The sequence below is a fragment of the Denticeps clupeoides genome, chromosome 9 (assembly GCF_900700375.1).
Source record: "Denticeps clupeoides chromosome 9, fDenClu1.1, whole genome shotgun sequence".
NCBI classification, from domain to species: domain Eukaryota; kingdom Metazoa; phylum Chordata; class Actinopteri; order Clupeiformes; family Denticipitidae; genus Denticeps; species Denticeps clupeoides.
The window spans coordinates 4,185,457-4,207,389 of NC_041715.1; the positions used below are offsets into that span (position 1 = coordinate 4,185,457).

At 44.1% G+C, this 21,933-nt stretch overlaps 3 protein-coding genes across 4 annotated transcripts; 2 read left to right on the forward strand and 1 right to left on the reverse strand.

The window, feature by feature from the left end:
- Nucleotides 1-2,139: 2,139 nt before the first annotated feature.
- Nucleotides 2,140-11,665, forward strand: abcb11a (ATP-binding cassette, sub-family B (MDR/TAP), member 11a). The gene is made up of 27 exons (XM_028991307.1): nt 2,140-2,221; nt 2,360-2,372; nt 2,463-2,517; nt 2,978-3,219; nt 3,347-3,431; nt 3,511-3,644; nt 3,716-3,887; nt 4,039-4,163; nt 4,241-4,415; nt 4,631-4,744; nt 4,845-4,955; nt 5,038-5,163; nt 5,249-5,452; nt 5,528-5,698; nt 5,764-5,947; nt 6,055-6,136; nt 7,554-7,674; nt 7,784-7,948; nt 8,044-8,148; nt 8,344-8,505; nt 8,644-8,847; nt 8,913-9,154; nt 10,163-10,319; nt 10,407-10,604; nt 10,904-11,110; nt 11,211-11,357; nt 11,437-11,665. Exons 1-27 carry the CDS (start codon nt 2,140-2,142, stop codon nt 11,635-11,637), a joined length of 3,984 nt encoding a protein of 1,327 aa, XP_028847140.1. The 3' UTR covers nt 11,638-11,665.
- Nucleotides 11,666-13,186: 1,521 nt separating this feature from the next.
- spc25 (SPC25 component of NDC80 kinetochore complex) lies at nt 13,187-15,305 on the forward strand. Its single transcript, XM_028990821.1, has 7 exons — nt 13,187-13,295; nt 13,530-13,692; nt 13,776-13,841; nt 14,212-14,358; nt 14,437-14,541; nt 14,717-14,809; nt 14,969-15,305. The coding sequence occupies exons 2-7, from the start codon at nt 13,539-13,541 to the stop codon at nt 15,091-15,093; spliced, it is 690 nt and encodes a 229-aa protein (XP_028846654.1). The 5' UTR covers nt 13,187-13,295; nt 13,530-13,538; the 3' UTR covers nt 15,094-15,305.
- On the reverse strand, nt 15,014-20,699 carry nostrin (nitric oxide synthase trafficking). Of its 2 annotated transcripts, none has more exons than XM_028990819.1 (16): nt 20,669-20,699; nt 20,503-20,588; nt 19,883-19,969; nt 19,744-19,806; nt 19,571-19,652; nt 19,434-19,496; nt 19,076-19,174; nt 18,870-18,995; nt 18,036-18,134; nt 17,811-17,960; nt 17,492-17,600; nt 16,656-16,744; nt 16,414-16,539; nt 15,726-15,939; nt 15,574-15,651; nt 15,014-15,490 (listed from the first exon to the last, which is right to left on the reverse strand). In XM_028990819.1, the coding sequence occupies exons 1-16, from the start codon at nt 20,693-20,695 to the stop codon at nt 15,354-15,356; spliced, it is 1,635 nt and encodes a 544-aa protein (XP_028846652.1). In that variant the 5' UTR covers nt 20,696-20,699; the 3' UTR covers nt 15,014-15,353. The 2 variants fall into 2 exon arrangements, with proteins under 2 accessions (XP_028846652.1, XP_028846653.1); XM_028990820.1 differs by having other exon boundaries at nt 15,026-15,490; nt 17,811-17,936.
- Between the last annotated feature and the right edge of the window lie 1,234 nt (nt 20,700-21,933).

Genomic DNA, 21,933 nt, shown 5'->3' on the forward strand with positions numbered 1-21,933 from the left:
GGTATACTGACAATAAACCTCTCTTGAATCTTGAATGTCTGCCCACAAGCCGGACTTGTATCACTTGTATCAGTTCATTCTCTTCTCATCAATGAACGTGACCGCTATCAGAAGAACATCATCTGTCTCCTTATTGCTTGAGCTGCATGACCTCCGTTACGACCTCTCAAAGCACTGCCTCCCATTGTGCTGAAGTTTGGAATTTGTTCCTCGTTTGTGGGTTGCTTTTGCCGTCCCTTAACATGTAAATATGTTAGTTATCTTCTTGCATCAATGCACTGATATGCAACTCCACATTCAGGTTTCTTTGTTATAAATGTCCCCAGTTTATAATGTAGGCCCATTTAATATGGGGTTGTTAACATATTGATGGTTGCCATGTATGTTGGCTTCCCTGTCCAACCCTTTCTATTATATTTGAGATCTGCAACTCCTTGAATTCAGAACACACTCCATTAGAACACAATGGTTTTATGACATTGTAGCCAACTTGAAATTCTTCCAGATGTTGTGAAATCGCCCTCTGAAAACCATGCGCCTTGAGGTGATTTATGACTTACAGTTACAGTCCAAACCCTGAGGTTATCTGACTAGGGTGATGATTAATTATTGATTGTAAGGTAGGCTGCAAACTACACATGAAGGCAGACTGCTCATCGAGTGGCTCTTTACCTTTTTTGTCAAGAAAGCTTTTAATATAGTGCCCTGTAGAGCAATGTGGCAATAAAATGGCACCTAAAAGTAAAACATCCATTACAAAGCTGTGTAATTCTTTATTGAAATTGGTCTGTAGTGAAATCATTTTGTACAGTGAGTTAAGAGAGTGCCGCCATTATATATGATATCTGCTATATAAACAGCCGGGTCTTATGGGGATGACCCATAGACCTCCAGGATATGGACTGTTAAACGTTAATCACACTGGTCTTCCCACGACATCACAACTACTCAGTTTTGGAGCACCTTACAATCAGTAGTTACAGGGACAGTCCCCCTGGAGAGTCTCGCTCAGGAACACAATGGTAGTACGTGGGGTTTGAACCAGGGACTTTGTAGTCTTCTGGTTCATGGGCGCGCCGTTTACCCACTAGGCTACTCCAACCCCCGTAAGAACAGTTAAGAGCTTGGTGGCATCTAAGAAACTTTGGCTTATTGTTATGGTGAGCATGCACTCCCAGCCATTAGCCAGGACCGAATGTTATCAACGGGTAACAGCCCCACGGTCGCTGAACCTATTTTACAGTACATCATTGATAACCACGTCACAGACGTAGTCCTGATCACAGTAGTATCACCACTCGTTGCTGCCTGGGGATGAAGCAAATTTCTTTGAAATCGCAATATGTACATTTGCACATTTTGCATATTTGTCAAAGTCTCCTTCACCCCTCCAGTGCAATGTTTTCTCAACTGGGTTCCTGTAGCTGCCCCTGAATCACATTCAAAATACAGATGCTGGCCTACAAATCCAAGCACCCTCCTACCTCAGATCTCTCATCACTCCTCGCTCTACAGCTCGATTTCTCCGATCCTCCAGCGCTGCTCCACCAGTACCACCATCTGTCAAGGCACTGGGCAAGCATTCATCTAGACTCTAAACAATCCTTTTTAGGAAAATTATAATGTTTTATGTATAAAAAAAATAACCAAATGAAGGATTTTATAAGTCACGCGTCTGCCAAATGCTGTTAATGTAAATGTACATGTAAATGTCAGAAAGATCCATGCTAATTTCTAGCGCTTGAGTGCACCTTTACCTGTGAGGTTCTATGTCAGAGGCGAATCATTGACTCTTATCAGCCCAACAGAGGAGGAGATAGTGGTCCTGAACCAGTCTACAGATTGGAGATACCACTTCTGTCAGTGAGATTGACCCCGGGGTAACAGGAGGATCTAACGGAGCCCAGAGGGACAGAACAACAAGTGGTGAGAGTAAAAAATGGAAAAAACTGAATCGAATTCAATCATTGTCAACGTGGTTTAATAGTTTCAATTTGATCAATAAATCTCCAGAGTAGAGGTTAGATATAGAACATTGCAGCCAAGCCCTTCATTGCTTAAGCCTGAGTGTAAACGTTTTAAGAATGTTGGAAGCTGAAACCTAATCTCAAAAATGTACCCTCGATTCCTCAGCTGTGCATGGGTCTTTCTGGAATGAAGGAGAATGATGACCTTAAAAGAGCCGGTTCCTTTACGAAGGACATCCAGCATGATGGAGACAGTAAGGGTTCTGTTCTGAGGCAGAACAAATCATATTAATAATATTTAATGGCTTATCATTTATACCTGGTTCTCTCTTGCATAGAACTTTATTCATTGTTCTCATCATTTTATCTAAATTTCCCCCCAAATTTCACAGCAAATCAGATTGGGTAAATATTTGATTTATTGTTAAAATTTCCAGGTATTTTTTTAAAAAATGTCATTAATTTAATAATAAACATATTTTCCTTCATTTGTAGCAATAAGAAAAAGGAGAAAACAGATAAGGTGTTGGCGGTTGGGTTCTTCCAGCTGGTACGTCACTCCATTTCATTTTTTTTTTATTGCATTAATCATTTCATTCACTACACTTTTAAGTATTATTAAATGAGTAACAATTACAAAAAGAAATGAAACCATTAATAATTCCTGATCTTATTATTTTTAGATAGGATTCCAAAACTAGAGCTTCAGTAGTTTCATGCAGGACATTGATTTCGTTATTCCAGTTCCTGGCTTTCCTGTTTAGTACTGTAGGATGCTGTAGTCTGCCTACTGAAAGATGTTCAGTTCAGTAGGCAACACCTGATTTTCTGTGTAGAGCTGGCGTCCCCTGAGGGCGGAAGACTCATCCGTCCCTCATTAGTCTCTTGTCGGATCCTGCCCGTTGATATCCCTGTCTGATAACGTTCCATTCAAGGAACAAGCATACTGTGCCCCATACTGGTATTCTGTAGATAAAATCCTGATTCTATTAAAAATAAAATGGTTGCAGTTCCGGTTTGCGACGTGGAAGGACACGATGATGATGGTGGTTGGGGGTCTGTGCGCGTTGGTGCACGGCGCCGCATCTCCACTCATGCTCCTGGTGTACAGCATGATGACCAATACCTTCGTGGCCTACGAGCTTGAGGTGCAGGAGCTGAAAGACCCCAACAAGACCTGCATCAACAATACCGTCACCTGGGACAATGGGTCTGAGTTCCAGCTTGCAGAGAACGTCACCGTCTTCTGTGGGTGAGCCACGCCCCTTTCCTTGACATGACTGCAGCAGCAGAAAAAAAACAACTGCGGCCAGTTTAAAAAAATAATAAAATCCTGGACAAATATTATTACATAAATTATTACATATTACTCTGCACAGGGTGGACATCGAAGGCCAGATGACCTTGTTCGCCTATTACTACATCGGAATAGGAGCAGGAGTCTTCATTGTTAGTTACTTTCAAGTAGGTCCAACTCATCACTTTTTTCTTTTTTTTATAAAAAGTCATTGCCACCACCGGATAGTTTTATATTGCATTTCAGATTGCCTTCTGGGTATCCGCTGCAGCAAGGCAGGTCCAGAGGATCAGAAAAACGTATTTCCGGAAGATCATGCGCATGGAGATTGGCTGGTTCGACTGCAACTCCGTGGGAGAGTTGAACACCAGGATATCAGAGTAAAACATCCTTTTATTAGAAGCATCAGCAAGTTCGTTCTTGTACTGATTTCTGCTGCTTCCTCTGTCAGTGACATCAACAAAATCAACAACGCCATCGCAGACCAGGTCTCCATCTTCATTGAGAGGATATCCACCTTCATCTTTGGCTTCATGGTGGGATTTATCGGGGGCTGGAAGTTGACGCTGGTCGTCGTCGCAGTGAGCCCACTGATTGGCCTGGCCGCTGGGTTAATGGCCATGGTAATAAATAATTATCAAATAAATGATTAGTTATGAATGGCCCGCAGTTCCTGGAACAGACCTAAAATGTGGACTGCTTAGGGATCATGGAAACATCTGAGAACCACTGCTTTGGGTGATCTGTGCCTGCGTGTTGTGTTTGCCCGTGCAGGCCGTTGCTAAGCTAACAGGCCGGGAATTGCAGGCGTACGCTAAAGCGGGAGCTGTTGCTGATGAGGTGCTCTCCTCCATCAGAACTGTGGCAGCGTTTGGAGGGGAGGAGAAAGAGGCCGAAAGGTGGGCTTCAAAGTGAGGTCCAAATCAGGTTGCTCAGGTCTTTGCCTGATACAGTCCGCATGGTTCTGTTTCTGCAGGTATGACCAGAACCTTGAGGAGGCTCAGCGATGGGGTGTGAAGAAGGGCACCATCATCGGGGTGTTTCAGGGCTACCTCTGGTGTATCATCTTCCTATGCTACGCTTTGGCTTTCTGGTACGGTTCCAAGCTGGTCATTGATACCAAGGAGCTTTCGCCTGGCAGCCTCATTCAGGTCTTCCTCATTTTCTCTTCATAATGAATGCAGCCTAATACTTACATCTAATAAATGTCAAATAAATGTCAAATAAAGGAGCAAAGTGGTGTGGATCATAGCCACCAGAATAACTTTAGGGCTAGAGGAACTTTTTTCCAAATGCCACTGTTGCGTTGAGATCTGGTGGCTGAAGATCACATCATCAACCGTTCAATGATGGTGTGTCTCACCAGGTGTTCTTCGGCATCCTCATGGCAGCGATGAATCTTGGTCAGGCCTCTCCATGTCTGGAGGCCTTTGCCTCGGGCCGTGCTGCAGCGCAGACCATCTTTGACACCATAGACAGGGTGAGAGCCAAATTTCAGAACCTTTACATTTACGGCATTTACATTTAGTGCCTTACAATCAGATTTAATAGTCTTCACGTTGGACCATTGCCATTTTCAGGAACCAGAAATCGATTGTCTGTCTGAGGCGGGCCACAAGTTAGAAAAAATTAAAGGCAACATTGAATTCCAAAATGTTGCGTTCAACTATCCCTCAAGGCCAGACGTGAAGGTATGTTTTTCGTTTCTCAGTCCATGTCTCAGAGTTGCAAAATAGTGCATAAACACTGGAAATCCCTTCTCCTGTCAATAAGATTTTAGATGACTTAAGTGTGGTGGTCAAGGCTGGGGAGACCACAGCATTTGTGGGGCCGAGCGGGTCTGGGAAGAGTACGGTGGTCCAGCTCATTCAGAGGTTCTACGACCCCCTTCAAGGACTGGTAGCCCATCTTCTTAGCAAGCGTTGGACATTTCCTTTAATTGCATTTTGATGTCTAGAGCCATAAAAGCTGGTTTCCTGGACAGGTGACTCTGGACGGCCATGACATCAGGAGTTTGAGCATCCAGTGGCTGCGCTCACTGATCGGCATCGTGGAGCAGGAGCCGGTCCTGTTTGCAACCACTATTGCTGAGAACATCCAGTACGGGAGGCCCGACGTCACCATGGAGGAGATCATCAAGGCTGCAAAAGAGGCCAATGCTTATAACTTCATCATGGACCTTCCTCAGGTATGATATGACCCGCAATATTCTCAATGAGTTCAACAACTCTTGTGAAGATGGAATTGCTTGTTCCCTGTGCAGAGGTTTGACACGCTGGTGGGTGAAGGTGGGGGACAGATGAGTGGAGGTCAGAAACAGAGGATTGCCATCGCTCGGGCTCTGGTCAGGAACCCCAGGATCCTTCTGCTGGACATGGCCACCTCTGCCCTGGATAATGAGAGTGAAGCCGTGGTGCAGGAGGCCCTGGATAAGGTGGGTCTGTGCTGGGAAGTTGGCTTTTTTGAGTAGAACGTGAATGATGAGCTGCTGGGTTCCAGGCTCGTTTGGGTAGGACTACCATCAGCATCGCCCACCGTCTCTCCACCATCCGTAACGCTGACGTCATTGTGGGTTTCGAGCACGGGCGTGCTGTGGAGAGGGGAACGCATTCAGAGCTCTTGGAGAGGAGAGGCGTGTACTACACGCTGGTTACGCTGCAGAAACAAGGACAAGACTCAGCCAGTGAGACGGAAAAGCAACGTAAGCGGAAATGTTGGTTGAAACAGCCCTTATTTCATGTTGGTCCACCAGTTCAATGCATATTTTCATATTCGTGTTTATGATTTCAGCTCCCGAATCAGAATTAATTGAGGATTCAGGGCATGATGCAACAAGACTCTTCAGTCATGGGAGCTATCAGTCATCCTTGAGGTAATGAGCTCATTTAGCAAGATATAATCAGCCAGGCAGGGGTGTGTTGATCGCTGGTTTGAGGGTCCAATGTATGTCTACATGCATACCGCTGTGAAAATGGCAAGCACAAAATAATAAGCTGGTTGCATAAGCAGGCACCCTTTAAATCTTTGAAAATAAAGTTGTAGAAATGTAGTACAGACTGGCGGAACGTAAGCTAGAGGAAAGGCTTTTTTATTTCTGGCATGCTTTCATACCAACAGCGATCCTTGGAGATTTGGAGGTAATCACAGGTCCTCATCCAGCCAAGTTTACCACAGTTCCACAGTCGACTTTGCATTCATTTCTACAGTTAGGGCAATAATAACTTTTAACTGCCTGGAAGAGGACCCATGTTTTCACTGTAAGGGCCAGTCAAAGTTCATTAATTTACTCGCACATACAGGTAAAGGATGGTAAGAGAGTCAAGACACAAAACGTTGGAACCAAAATTCTGTCCAGGGGACAGAAGGACCGGTGTGGGAGTCCCAGTAGATTAGTCATATCGCCCCCTTGTGGTCCATTAGTCTGTACCACATTGGACAGTCCTTCAGTATTCAATTGGAAAGTATTCATGGTAGATGTCTACTATGACCATCAGAATGAATTGGTCAATGATCATCTGAATGAGATGGATCATCTGAATGAATAATATAATATAAAATATACATAATAATATATCCATTTAACATATGACTATTTGAATGAATTGGACTATATATATATATATATATATATATATATATATATATAGATAGTATATATATATATATATATATATATATATATATATATATATATATATATATATATATATATATATATATATATATATATATATATATATATATTTTCATTCAGATGGTCATAATATATATATTATGTCCAATTCATTCAGATGGTCATATGTTAAATGGATATATTATTATGTATATTTTATATTATATAATAACAGAATAGTTTATATACTTATTGTTTTTATTATATACCTAATATGCACATATGCCATTTTAACTGGATAGCTGGATAAAATAATTTTACATTTACAGCATTTGGGAGAAACTCTTATCCATAGTGAATTACATACGGGCTTTTAAATGTCCATCATTTGGTTAACTAGGGACTGATCTGTTAATACCATTAGCTTTTTAATACCATTAATACCATTAGCTGTTTTTTTAAATATGCATGAAAGGCATTTTCTAAAAAGGACTGGTTTTAGCTCGCATTTGAAGATCTTCAGTTCATTCCACCACCAAGAAGCCCAGACAGAAGAATCTAGATGAATTCTTTCCTGGGACCGTGAGAGATGGTGGTACCAGTCGAGCAGTGCTGGAGGATCGGAGAGATCCATTAAACTATGCATATTCTGTGTGGCTTGTGTTGCATCATGAAGGAGATCCCTGCGACTACGTTCTCAGACTCAGCTGTCGAATGAACTCCCCCCTGGTGCCATATCTGGAAGCATTAACTCTGGCAGCATCATTTCAGACAAGACCAAGAAAGATGCCACAAAGGTTTTTAAAATGGATCCAGCCATGCCAGTTCATGTCATGAAGTAATCAGTACATGAAGTCATCCCGCTATTACACGGCATCTCATCTTATTTTCATTGCTCCCCTGCAGAGTGGTGAAGATGAACCGGAGGAACGTGTAGAACCCGCGCCTGTAGCTCGAATCCTTAAGTACAACAGGCCTGAATGGCCTTACTTGCTGCTGGGTTCTCTGGGTGCCGCAATTAACGGTTCAGTCAACCCGATCTACGCTGTTCTGTTCAGCCAGATCCTGGGGGTGAGGAGCAATTTTCATCATCATCTCTAATTCAGAATGGGAACGAAGTGGAAGAATGTTGATTTTCTTTCTTTTGATTTCTGGGTTTGATGCAGACGTTCTCCATGCGGGACCTCGATGAGCAGAGGCGGATGATCGATGGGATATGTGTCCTCTTCGTCATTGTGGCTGTGACAAGCTTCTTCTCACAGTTCTTACAGGTGACATATTTGTCCAAACACTCCCTTCTTCACATTCTTTTTATTCCAAAGCCTGTCGTGGTGTTCTGGGAAACGTCCTTATCCAGTTACAGGGACAGTCCCTCTGGAGACACTCAGGGTTAAGTGTCTTCCACAGGGACACAATGAACCTGGGCCTTCCCACGTTAAGTAACTCTTTGCTGTCTGCTCATGAAGGGCTACGCTTTTGCCAAGTCTGGAGAGCTGCTGACGCGGCGGCTGAGGAAGGTGGGCTTCCAGTCCATGCTGCGGCAGGAGATCGGCTGGTTCGACGACAGGAGGAACAGTCCTGGAGCTCTCACTACCAGGCTGGCCACCGACGCCTCCATGGTGCAGGGGGTGAGTAGACTTTCGCTTCTCAGAAGCTCAAAAGCACTGTTTTAGCACAGATGCACATCAATAACCACGTACTGATGGGCCTCATAAACGGATGAACATTTTTGCGAACGTGAATGGTGATCTTATGTGACCCTGCAGGCCACTGGATCACAGATCGGAATGATTGTGAACTCGCTGACCAACATCGGCGCCTCGATCATCATCGCCTTCCTTTTCAGCTGGAAGCTGAGCCTGGTGGTGATGTGCTTCCTGCCGCTCATTGGGCTCTCTGGGGCTTTCCAGGCTAAAATGCTGACGGGGTTCGCTAACGAAGACAAGAAGGCAATGGAGGCCGCAGGACAGGTGGTGGAAGCTGATATGAGCAATGGTGAAGCGAACTAAATAAATGACACGTGCCCCCCCTGTAGGTGTCCAGTGAAGCTCTGTCAAACATCAGGACCATCGCTGGCCTGACCAAGGAAGGGATGTTTGTGGACCTGTATGAAGAACAACTGGTGGCTCCATATGAGGCAGCTAAGAAGAAAGCCATCATCTACGGGATCTGTTTCGCATTCGCTCAGTGCGTCATCTTCCTGGCTTACGCTGCCTCTTTTAGATACGGCGGCTACCTGGTCAACCACGAAGGACTCCATTACATGGTGGTTTTCAGGTAAGTGTGCAGCCAAGGAATGTGTTAGCGTGGCGTGGGGAAGGGGGAATTGGGCTGGCGAGAGATTATCCTTCAGGCAAGGTCTGGCATCGGCGAGGTCCAAAGAGCAAGAGGATTGGGCTGAAGTGGAGTCAAGGGGCATGCGAAGGGTCAGGACCATCAGGAGCAGGCGAGGGCAAATCCAGGAGAATAGTCAATGGAAAGGAGTTCATTGGAAGAAAGGCGAACAGCAACAATAGGAACGAATTCCATATGATGAGCGGGCATGAATCCAAGATGGCCAACGAGTATTTATATATTTAGAGCCGACCTCTTCCGTGTCTGTTTCTGGGTGGTCGGCCTTGCGGGCATTTGCATCTATAGTTATGCCATTTATCAGATGCCCTTATAGGTGCCTCTCTGAAACTCAAGGACTATGGAATCATATTTGTGTTATCAAACAAAAAAACGATGTTGAAAAGTAAAAAAAAAAGCTCTTTTTTCATTTTCGCTTCTGAGACTTTCAGTTACTACAGTTTCACTGCTGGCTAAAAGTGAAGTGATTTTCACGCGGTGCACACAGGGAAATTTGTCCTCTGCATTTAACCATCACCCTTGGTGAGCAGTGGGCAGCCATGACAGGTGCTCGGGGAGCAGTGTGTGGGGATGGTGCTTTGCTCAGTGGCACCTCAGTGGCCCCTTGGCGGATCGGGATTCGAACCGGCAACCTTCTGATTACGGGGCCGCTTCCTTAACCGCTAGGCCACCTCTGCCCCTTTTCAGCCCCTCCAATGTACTTCTGGCACAATTCTCTTGTTGACCTGCTGGCCAATTAGGTGAAGCCCCGCCCACACGAGAGGGGCTCATCCATTTATTCCATATAATTAAAAGAATAATACAATATAACGACAAATTAACCGAAAAAAAAACACATTATGGTGCGCATTCCTGGATTTTTGAATAAAAACATTGTTTCAATATTAAACACTAATAACTAATAATAAAAACACTTTGTGTTTGTTAATGTAGGGTAATCTCTGCCATAGTAATCAGTGGGACGGCCCTGGGAAGAGCTTCTTCCTTTACACCAGATTATGCCAAAGCCAAGATTGCAGCTGCTCAGTTCTTCACGGTGTTGGACAGGGTCCCAAGAATCAGCCTGAGCCCAAAGGAAGGGCTGACATGGGTAAGAGTGAGGGCCTCTCCTTCTGCAGCAACCAGTCGCAGTTGTGAAGATTTGCGCCGATTGGTGAATCTGTATATGTATCTCTAGGAAAATTTCAGTGGGAAGGTGGAGTTCAGCGGCTGCAAGTTCACCTACCCGAGCCGGCCGGACTTCCAGGTGCTGAAGGGGCTGGAGGTGTCGGTGAAGCCCGGTCAGACGCTGGCCTTCGTGGGCAGCAGCGGCTGCGGGAAGAGCACCAGTGTGCAGCTGCTGGAGAGGTTCTATGACCCAGATGAGGGCAAAGTGGTGAGTAGACCCAGATCCTAGATCCTAGACCCTAGATCATAGGGATGGCATTAGACCTGGGGGGGGGGGGGACACTGTCCCTGTCACTACTGATTGTAAGGCACTCTGGAGCTCATGAATGTAAATGTGAATCTTGCCTGGCCTGTGCTTGCTGTCCACCCAGGCTGCTCGTTTGTTGCATGGTCAGACAGACACTTTGAAATGTATGTTTTGAGATTTCATTGAATTTTTGCTGTTCCTAAATTCACAATTTGCTGAATTAGCACAGCTAACACATCTTCATATGTGCTATGCCACAGCTCATTGATGGGCGTCCATCTGACAGTATCTGTGTGCCGTTCCTGAGGTCCCAGATCGGCATTGTGTCACAGGAGCCCATACTGTTCGACTGCAGCATTGCCAAAAACATCCAGTACGGGGACAACTCCTACGAGGTCAGCATGGACGAGGTTATTGAGGCGGCTAAGAAGGCCTATCTCCACAATTTTGTCATGACGCTGCCAGACGTGAGTGACATTTCTCAGTTCTCATTCGTAATATGTGACTAAAGCCATCGCGAGTCCTCTAATACTCCTTTATTCCCGTCCGTGACTCTGTCCCTTATAGAAATATGAGACTCAAGTTGGTGCTCAGGGCTCCCAACTCTCCAGAGGACAGAAACAGCGCATCGCCATCGCACGAGCCATAGTGAGGAACCCAAAAATACTGCTGCTGGACGAGGCCACCTCTGCCCTGGACACGGAGAGTGAAAAGGTGCATTTTAAACGCCAAATATATTAGAAACCTGCTCATAAATCGTGTTTATTATAAACCTTTTCTCCATCGTATTCAGACAGTGCAGGCTGCCCTGGACGAGGCCAGGCAGGGTCGTACCTGCATCATCATCGCCCATCGTCTCTCCACCATCCAGTCGGCGGACATCATCGCGGTCATGGCCCAGGGCGTGGTCATTGAAAAGGGGACTCACGAGGAACTCATGGCCAAATGCGGCGCGTACTACAAACTGGTCACAACAGGGGCGCCCATCAGTTGAACCAGCGTCTTCCTAAAGAGGACGCCTCCTGGACAAATCTAGTATTTAAAACCTCTTCAGAATGTAATCATGTTTTTCAGGGTGCATCACATATCGAAGAAGAAATGTCTTCTCACGAACAGTTGATGAACGGGGCCCTTGTTCTGATTTTTTTTTTGTATTCATGCCTCTGTATTTTTGCAATTTTGTAAAGTAGACTAATATCGCTGCTGATTTTGAGTGCTTAATTAATATTTATTAGCCTTGGCTGCCATTTGATCACTTTCTAACAGACATTTTTAAATTGTGAATCTCAGTTCGAATAATAAATGGTTCTGTTCTATGTTCTAAATACTGTTCTGTCCTATGTTCTATGTACATACTAAGACTGTTCTTACTGTGAGGAGACACTGGGACATGCTCCATGAAATAAAGAAACCCCACACCTTAGTAATAAATGCAGGGTGCTAATAATTTGGGGAGGATGGAAGAGTTTCTAGATTAACAATCCCAGAAAGTTATTAGTAACGCTAGGAACGTGAAATTTTGTTTTAATGTACAAAATCTACAAAACACTAGAAAAATGTGATTGTGGCTATGTAGCCCAAACGTTCATGGAGCTACACCAGTGTGGCAGCAGATCCATCGCTTGGTTGGATGCTATAGCAGATCAGCTTGGATCTTTGTCAGGAGGACATTAAAGCTCACAGACACATGAAATATGAATGAACTTTATTCAAATGAATTATTGAATTCATGTGAAAATGCACATGCTTACAATGCAAAAACCACTTGGTGTGGAATGTGCATGGCAATGAAGACCATAGAGATGCACTCACTAATTTGAACAACACAGAAGGTTGTCCATGGGATCGGAGTAGTGATGAAGTGATGACCATTCCACAACAACACAACCACTGCTAAGTGTATTTAACGCTCAAATGCATCTTTTGCTCAAAAACACACAAATGATCAAACATTTTACTGACGTATTCACATTGCTCATAATTTCTAGGGTGCAATGTTGTTAAGGCTCTTGAAACATAAAAATGATAAAATGATAAATGTCATTGGTAATGCTTTGATTTCTCGGAACAGTTAAACAAACGACATGTAGCTCTCTTCTCCCACACGGTGGTGCAAACTCCCACGATTAATGAGCAACAACGGTCCGCAGAACTATGTGAAAACGTCAACGATACCATATATGTAATGTACATTTAATTACAATGGAACAAAATTATGTATTCAATGGCATGTAACATTTAATATAGAAATTGTATTTTTTAAAAATTATATTAAATGTGGCGACCATTTATTTAAGTTTCACTCCTGTGGAAAACTAGATCTAGTCCCAGCATGAAAAACTCCGGAGCATTGTGGGATATGTAGTTTGCAAGCCGCGCAATGATTGCACCAATGTACAACTCGTAATTCTTTTTTTTGTATATACGCTTCCTTAAATTAAGTTAACTTGTTAAATCGAGGGGTTACAACACTTCTAAATGGAGATGTAATGCCATTGTCACGCATAGGCAATTGTCGACGAACAACCACTTCCGGGTCCAAAGGCTCATGGGAAACTTCAGTGGGCTTCGCCGCGCCTTTTGAAAGTCCGACCCTGGCTGTCATTGATTTGTTTTCTAGGAGAGCGGCAAGTTTTGTGTTAATCGGCACAGGTAAATCTCGCCGCGGTCGCGGTGTCATTATTTAATGAGATTAAATGTAGAATTAAACCTAAATGGATGTATTTAGTTTCGGAAAGTACTTTGAAACAGTCATGTTTTCCTAGCCTAGCCGTTTTTTTGTGGGACGGCTAGTTGTAAACAAAGTAAACTGGGGGTAGTGTGTTCGACTGGAAGACTGATGAATTTGATCTGATTTCACCTCGGAAACTTATTAAACGCGTTTAGACGGTGGCCATGGCCTGCGTGAAGGATGCCGACGTCGCGGAGCTCATCAGCAGGAAGCTGGAGGAGATTCGCAGCAAGCTGCTGGTCCAGGCGATGGGCGAGATGATGGAGAAGGGCATGGAGCTGCACCAGGCGCACAGGGCGTTCGGCAGGGCGGTGTTCGGTAACGCTCCCCGGTCCCATCGTTTCAGACTTTTTTTACGTTTCATCGACGTTTCACCCGCAACCTTTCGCGTTAAATTACAGACACTTGCGCAAAGAAGTGCAAGGAGGACGAGGCGATGTTCGAAAGAATTGATGCCTACAAGAGAGGTGAGAACTTTCAAGTAACTTCGACTGGCACAGTGAATTAGTTGAGGCAGGGACACACATAATGAAAGTTGTAAAAATGTTCAAGTTAATGAGTAGAGATGTTCTTGAAGAACTCTAAAGTAATTAAGGATCTCCTACAAGTAGAAGTCTGCAGACAATATTGTGTTGCTGCTCGGAGAACAGAGGCCCTTTCTCTAAATGCACCATGTTATTTTTTTACATAATATATTGTATTGCATTAACAAAATTGCTTGCATCTTGTTGTTTGGGACGTGGTGCACACTCACATGAAAATAGTTCTGTTATTGTTATTTTTAATCATTTTCCTTCGGGATTATTAACGTTTTCTGATTCTGGTTATGTCTGGTAGAGATGGAACAGAAGCGGGCCCTGTTGAAGGAGAAGAAGAATGAGCTGCCGGAGACACTCGCAGAAGTGGAAGAGAAGGGCTTCCTTAAAGAAACCCTCATGCAGAAGATCGAAAGGCTCCAGGCAGAACAGGCGAAGAGCAGGGCGGGTATGTGAATAAGTCTGCACTTCGGCTTGTGGCGGTCGTATCTCATAATCGGTTATTACTGGATTCATGTCTCTGCAGCGATTTTGTCTCAAAACCAAGCAAACAAAGACAGACTGAAAAGCCTGAACAAAGTCAAGCAAGTTTTTCAGGATCAGTTGAAGCTGGAAATCAGAAAAATCTACGGTAAGCAGCCAAGTTATTACATCGACTCTGCTAAATGCAGGTGTAGTGGTGGTGGTGGTGGTCCACGTTTTTGTTTGCTGCTGAGCTTCCACCACCCTGAAGAAGTTTCCGGAAGAGGGAGATACGAATGGGCTTTCGGTGAACCTTCCCGTTTTTCTCCACCTTTACTGCCTAGGCGAGAAGCTCCAATTCATCTTCAGAAACATCAACCACGCAGATCCAGAATGTGCCTTCATCTTGAGGATCCATGAGAAAGGATCCTACCAAAGTATGTACATTGAGTCACTGTCATTTCTACATGTAATAAATACTTAAAATCCTGACGTTACCAGTCTGCGGAGGAGCCTTGAGCATTTAAATATTCTATTATTTTTTTTTGTCTTTTCTGATTTTGATAACGTGAATTCGAACCGCCTCCTCCTTTCAGTCGAGTCCTGCGAGCCGCCACTGGAGTGCATGTCCCGGCTGGAGAAAAGGCTGCAGGAGACCAACAACTTCTCAGCCTTCCTCGCCAACGTCAGGAAGGAATTTAAAGCTTTAATCCAGAAGTAGGACCCTGGAGGACTCTTGTGTGGCTGCTTCTCTTAAAGTTTTATGTTCTTGTGACTTTTTCTCTCTCTTCTACGTTTCCCATTCTAACACTGTCCCACACAAAATACATTTCTGACCAATTTTATATTTACTCCGGCTGTATTTTATTTTTGTGTGTTGTGTAATATTAGAAATCTAGCGGAATTCAGGACCATTAAAACAATTCAACTGTGCAGTAGCATCGGTGTTTTCCTCCATCTCGTCCCCGTGGGTGGGTCTCCTCATGCATTTGAGGACTCTGTGACCGTAAAGACGGGAAGCTCCTCCACGTACGTTGACGGGAAGTGCCCCCTCTGCCCGTTCAGAGCCCCAAACCACCAGCCGTCGTCGCCCTTCTGGAAGATGTCGATCGTGTCGCCTGCGATGGAGGGATTGAAGGTGGTTACTTTCGCACGGTCAGGCCTGCGACGTTCAGGAAGTGGGTGTGTTCGCAGCGTTTGCCTTCTTTCATCCTCAGCTCGTCGTCTCGCTCCGACGTGAAGTCGTACAGGGCCCGGCACCGCCCCACGCTGGCCATATCTGTCCAGAGAGATGGAGAGCAGAGCTTCACTCGCGGGATTAGGCCATTGCAAATCCGCAAATCAAATGTTCACCTTCGGCTTCCCCCTCGTCGCTGCCGACGGAGCTGTTGGTATCGGCCCTGCGCCGGGCTGGACCAGGGTCGCCGGGGGGCTGGGCTTCCTCAGACGGCCCGTTCTTAACGGGGCCTTTATACATAACGGACCGCCTCGTAGCCTGGCGCGACCGGAGAGGCCTTTTCTTGGTCTTCACCGGCCGAGGCAGCTGCACGGTGCTGTGCTCGCAGTCCTGCAGCAAGAAGTGAGAGCTTCTGTGGCACCTTTACCTGGGACCTGGCCCGACCGGCCCCGTACGCCACCGACATTGAATCCTGATGCTCAGCCCTGTCTGTCCGAAGCCCTTTTCAACCCAGAAAGGTTTCTTTCATATCGTAGATGTTTAAAATAGTCACTGTGAAGCACTGCAGCACAGCACATGGTGAAACGTGTCCTCTGTGTTTAACCATCACCCTTGGTGAGCAGTGGGCAGCCGTGACAGGCGCCCGGGGAGCAGTATGTGGTGACCACAATGTTCCCCACCACAATGTTCTAGTATTTACTCTCTCTGTGGTTTATTGCAGCCTCTCCAACTTCAAATGCCTCAGTTTGTCTATAAAATGATGATGTATATTCCAGATAGTTTAAATAGCAATAATGGTTGCCATATCAGCAGTAAAAATGATCATATTCAGTGAATTCAGTGATAATTCGCTCTGAATTCTACCTTGTCCTTCCATTTTGTGACGCTGTCACTGAAGCGGTGCAGATGCTTTGGCTTCCCCTCCAGCTCAGCTATGACTGCAGACAGCTTACAGTGGGTCACTTCCAAGAGATCCAGCTTCAGTGTGGTCTACACATGTAAAAAGCACATTTATCTTCAAGCATCTCATCCAAAAAAGTTGTATGTGTACTATGAAGGATACGTAAAAAGCTCAAAGCCAGTAGATGTAAAAGCGTCAAGCACACCTCATCCAGCAGCTGCTCGGATTCCTCCGTGCTTAAATCGTCTTTGGCTGATGGGTTTTCACTGGACGTCTTCAGTATCTTTTCAAGACCTGGGGTTTGTGTGTATAGTTTAATTTATTCCGCAGTGTCCAAGCATGCGCACAATAATACCCAATATATTACATTACATTCACACTTCCATATATTTATTACATACAAATATTACATTTTAATCTTGCATGATAAAAAAAACACAATGGTATGTGCTGACATTTGAGAAGAACATGGATCACGTTTCATTGGTTCCATTATGGACATAATAATTTCATTCCTTGATTCCTGCGTACAGGCCGAGATGTGGGAACACTGGAAGTCACAACTTTCACTTCGAATCCCATTTTGGATCCCTCAACAGGACTCTAAGACCACAGTTATATGCATCATTATCTTAGTTTTACTATACCTCCATCATATGTTAAGGCCTTGGTCACACGGATGTCCGAACCAGCCGTTTTTCTGGCGTTCGTGAAACGCCGATTGAACTCAGCTACAAAGCGCAGCAAAAACGTGTGTTGCATTCAGAGGGCGTTCATTTCGAACATCTGAGTGCATGAGGCCAAACTTTTTATACCGGCACCAGAAAATGACCAAGCTACGGCATGTTCTGCGCTGCATCGATGCAGAATCTTCCATGAGATTCGTTTCAACACCCCCAGAGTCTAAAACTTGCGAACTTCAACTTGCACTGGTGGCTGCACTGGTGGCTGCCAAATCCTTTTTTTTTGCCCCACTGCACTTTTGACTGGTAGTTTATATGCACACACATTTTAGGACCAAAATGAATGAAAAAAAAAGACCTTCATGATCTTTTCTTGTCTTGGCAATGTGGCTTTCCAGCCGCTGCAGTTTAGCCGTCACGGCGTCTCTCCGCCTCTCCGGGCCCATCACAGTCTTCCTGTCTTCTTCCTGTCAGTCAGAGCAGCACCCCGTTCTTTACCTCAGTAACCATGATGTCTTTTCACATCAACAATTTTACATTTACAGCGTTTATCAGACGCCCTTATCCAGAGCAACCTACAACCAGTAGTTACAGGGACAGCCCTGACCATTTATTGATCATAGAAATCCTTAATAAAAAAATAGTATTTGAAATGACTGAAGACTTCATGGACTCACAAAGTAATCAGCAATCAGGAATTCTGCTTTGTTGTCCACTGCGGTCACACTGGTCTCCTCCACCAGGGCCGCAATGTCTCCTTCCATGTCCGCTGTCCTGATGACCTGGTTTATGTTGTTCTGGCACTGACCAAGATACCACAAGGAACGCTAGTGAACGTTCGGACCACGGTGGGTCCTTTCACCTGGGAAACCATAGATAAAAAAAAATACAAATGTCCTCACGTGCGTTAGGGTCTGTCCAAAGTTTGACATGTGGAGGCCGTATTTGCTCAGGATGCTGAAGAGGGTTTCTATTCGGTGCTTCTCCACCTCCTGGATGATCTAAATAGACGATGAACAATAATAACTGTTAGCTTATATAATAATAGCTTCCAATAATGTGTTACAAAAAAAAATACATCCAGATATGAGGACCATATGGTTGTGAACTTTTGGGAACCATATTTTGATTTAACTTTTGTGTTGGTTTAAATTTTCATATTAATCAGATATTAACACAAGATTGTAAACACAAATGACAGTACATAGTGAACAATATTTTATTTATTCAATATTATTGGAATAGTAATAAAAAAAATTTCAGGCAAATTTGCACCAACTGCTTCTGTGCGTTCAGTGTTAAGAAACTTGTTTTTGTTTAATAACTTGTTTGATTATTGATCATTTATTTATATTCTATTAGCAGTAGAAAGAGACAATTGCATATCTAAAATTTTCCCAGAATATCATTTTTGCCCATATGGATCTATCCCATAATCTTTCCCAAATTCGACTGGATTGAATAGAGAGTGAATTTTCCCAATAGCAATACAGAATGAGTGCCACTCAAAAAGCGACATGGGAAATGCGCTATTGTCATGGGCAGAGCTAAAAGTGGTACTGCAGCCAGCCAGCAGGGGCGCTAGACCTGTGGCGAGTCAGAGCTGTTCAACAAATGATTGCTGGAAGCATGAAACTGAATTGTTCCAACTGTGTGAGCTTCTAAAGGAAGATTTGGAATGTGTAGCCCCGAATGGTTCTAAAAGCCGCACGGATGTTCTGCGTCTGACCCCTGACCTGGTAGCAGCTTTTAAGTGTGTTCTCCCACTTCACTCGGACCTGGAGGGCTTCCACATTGATGCTGAAGTATTCCTCATCCACTCTGGCTTGCAGCTCTGCTGACTTAGTCAGTCTGTTCAGCATCTTAATCACAAAATGTGACTGTTTAGTCATGTTACCATGGTTACAGTGGCTCCACATTTGAATACTTTTACATACTGTACCTTTTGCTTCTCCTTCTCCGTACAGATGTTCTTGTTGTTTTCCACAAAGCTGAACAGAGCTTCATGTTCCCGTGTAAGTCCAATCAGCTTCTTTTTCACCTGAAAACAAGAACATGATGGTAGGTGGTAGTAGCCTAGTGGGTAACACACTCGCCTATAAACCAGAAGATCCGGGTTCGAATCCCACTTACTACCATTGTGTCCCTGAGCAAGACACTTAACCCTAAGTTGCTCCAGGGGGGGACTGTCCCTGTAACTACTGATTGTAAGTCGCTCTGGATAAGGGCGCCTGATAAATGCTGTAAATGAACATGAACCAATCAAAATCCCTTAAAAAAAATTATAATTTGTGCCGTACCTTCAGCTGCTCGTTCCAGTTTGCAATGAAACGTTTTCCAACTTTCTCAACAGCAGTATCGAGCTGCATGAAAAAAAACAACGTTGGTCCCCACTGTGTGGATTTAACAGAAGGTCTGAGTACAGAGAGCCACGCACGGGCCTTTTTCTTTTGTTGTGCTCATCCAGGGCTTGGCGAAGCTCCACAACGGCCTCCTGATGAAACGCGTTCCCCAACGCCCTGTAGTGGGAGAGCAGTGACGGATCCACGCTCATAATTCGCCTCGGAGTAGAGGCAGCTTTAGGCAGAAGCTGAAGCCACGAATCCATACCTGTGCACGTCCGCGATGGCGTACATTTCATTCGAGACTTGGCACCAGGCGTTGTAAGTGGAGCTTCAGACCAAAGCGAAAAAAGGAAGTTATTCAGACAGCCCGGCTTGGTCCTGCATGAAAGGCTGGAGGAGCATACCTGCTCCTGTCTGTGCCTTTGGATGCCCTGATCAGCCTCCCAGCGAGCTTCTGCATTCCCTTGGCATAGCTGATCTCCAGCTCAGACCTTCGGATTAATAAGAGATCACGTGAGCTGCTGGACATGGCAGTCTTATTTATCATCTTCACCTTCTCTACAGTTAAAAGCCGGGCTGTAATATATGCATATATCTATAGAGCAATATATCACATATTAAATAAGATTAATCCATTAAAGTGCGTCTGTGATGCCAGGATTTTAATGTGATTTAATGTTTTTTAAGGTGGGGCCTTCCCCACCACCCCAAAACTAAAATCTGACACAATCCCCTCATCCTCAACAAACATGCAAGAATGGTGACTTGGTGACCAGTCGTGAAACTCTTAATAAATGATCCAGTGACACCATGCACTGGCTGGACAGCTGCTCAAGGGTTAACTGCACTCTTAAAGACGCATAAAAAAAGTAAAAGAATAACTCGAATGTACATGTCCAGCCTAATCCGGAAGTCTTCAGACCGACACACAGATTTTACTTTTCACGAGGTCCTTCAGGAAGCCTCAAGGTGCCGAAATTGGAATAAATTCAGGACAAATGAATAAAAAAAACAAAAAGGACACCTTTGTTGGAATATGGTCATTAGCTCCTTGCAGAAGTACTCTCCGTTCCTGGAGAACCTCTTCAGCTCCTGGTACAGCAGGTTGTACTGCAGCAGAACACACGCAGGTGAAAAGGCGAGCCGAGAAGCTACAGAGCGGAGAGAAGCGTCTGAAATCAGGGACTCACGGCGCAGCCGCTCAGAGGGTCCTTCATCGTCCTTCTGCACGCGCTCAGCTGCGCTTTCACCTTTGAAACTTTGACCGCTCTCCTCCCTCAAGTCATGCGTGCGGAAATCACTAACTTCTCCTCTCCAAGAGCTCCATAAACCAAAGACTGACATGATTATTACCACGAAAATGAGGATTTTCACTTTTAAACTTACAAAGCTGCATTTATTTTTGTATGTTTATTATATTATAAAACACTAAGCAATATTTTTAAGTACTGCTGAATAAACAGCATTTCAAAATGTCTTCATTTGTCCTGTTGCATTTTGTTATAATCTAAGTGACTATGTTACATTTATCTTATTTATTAGTTATTTTTTAACTAATAAACTGAAAGTTGTGTTTGAAAATCCCGAGTAAATATATAGAACATTTAACATCATTTTCGCTTGTCTGCAAGGTGTATTCCAAATTTTTGGATAACCTTTTTTTGCCCATAAAGTCAGAAAATTCCAGGCCTCTTCTTATGCACGCTGACAAAAGTGCAGGAATTATGGGTAACTAGTTAGTCCAAAGACAGAGGCTGACCCACACAATATGCTACAACACAATATGTGATTTTCTTCAAACAATGGAAAAGACATTTGTGACTATAACAAAACTATCTTTTGTTGAGCAAAGCAAAGACAAAACCAACGTACAATTTCAAAATGAGCACTGCGACAACAGCATAAATATTAACAGCACATCCTGAAAAGTAAAATAATCTTAATTGCAAAAATATGTAACAGAAAGAAAATACGCACAGATGAGTGATGAACCGAGAGTTTAATCTGATAACAAAAAACATAACACAAACATTAATATTCAAGCATATCAGAACAAGTGTCTTTCGTTAAAACAAAAAAAAAAAAAGATCTTTCTTCCATGATGATAAAAAGAAATGGAAACTATAAATGGAAACATGAACTCCAGAGCAGGATGGGCAGCATCTTCATTTACGGGCATCGTTTCTGATCATGTAAACTGATCGATGGATCGCTCGGAGACAGGCATCGGGACGTTAATGCCACTTCCCCTTCAATAAATACACACATAAATATGCGGTCTGATTTAAAAAAGAATAAAGGACACCGGAGCATCAATAAAGCTTGTAAACGCTCAGCAAAGTCTCAAGGAAAACATTACAAAGTGACCCGCGCAGGAATAGAACTGGTCAAAGCACTTAAACACACACGCACATACACACGCTTTAACACTATTTGGTAGAAAACGTGTTATTTG

Excerpts from the sequence above, each read along its gene's own strand:
- abcb11a (XM_028991307.1), top strand. The coding sequence starts at position 2,140 with ATGGGTCTTTCTGGAATGAAGGAGAATGATGACCTTAAAAGAGCCGGT. Across the intron at positions 3,888-4,038 it reads CCGCTGGGTTAATGGCCATG|GCCGTTGCTAAGCTAACAGG; the intron begins GTAATAAATAAT and ends TTGCCCGTGCAG. Across the intron at positions 8,848-8,912 it reads CAATGGAGGCCGCAGGACAG|GTGTCCAGTGAAGCTCTGTC; the intron begins GTGGTGGAAGCT and ends CCCCCCCTGTAG.
- spc25 (XM_028990821.1), top strand. The coding sequence starts at position 13,539 with ATGGCCTGCGTGAAGGATGCCGACGTCGCGGAGCTCATCAGCAGGAAG. Across the intron at positions 14,542-14,716 it reads GGAAATCAGAAAAATCTACG|GCGAGAAGCTCCAATTCATC; the intron begins GTAAGCAGCCAA and ends TTTACTGCCTAG. Across the intron at positions 14,810-14,968 it reads TGAGAAAGGATCCTACCAAA|TCGAGTCCTGCGAGCCGCCA; the intron begins GTATGTACATTG and ends TCCTCCTTTCAG.
- nostrin (XM_028990819.1), bottom strand. The coding sequence starts at position 20,695 with ATGAAGGACCCTCTGAGCGGCTGCGCC. Across the intron at positions 18,996-19,075 it reads CGGAGAAGGAGAAGCAAAAG|ATGCTGAACAGACTGACTAA; the intron begins GTACAGTATGTA and ends TTTGTGATTAAG. Across the intron at positions 15,940-16,413 it reads TCACAAAATGGAAGGACAAG|GACTGCGAGCACAGCACCGT; the intron begins GTAGAATTCAGA and ends TTCTTGCTGCAG.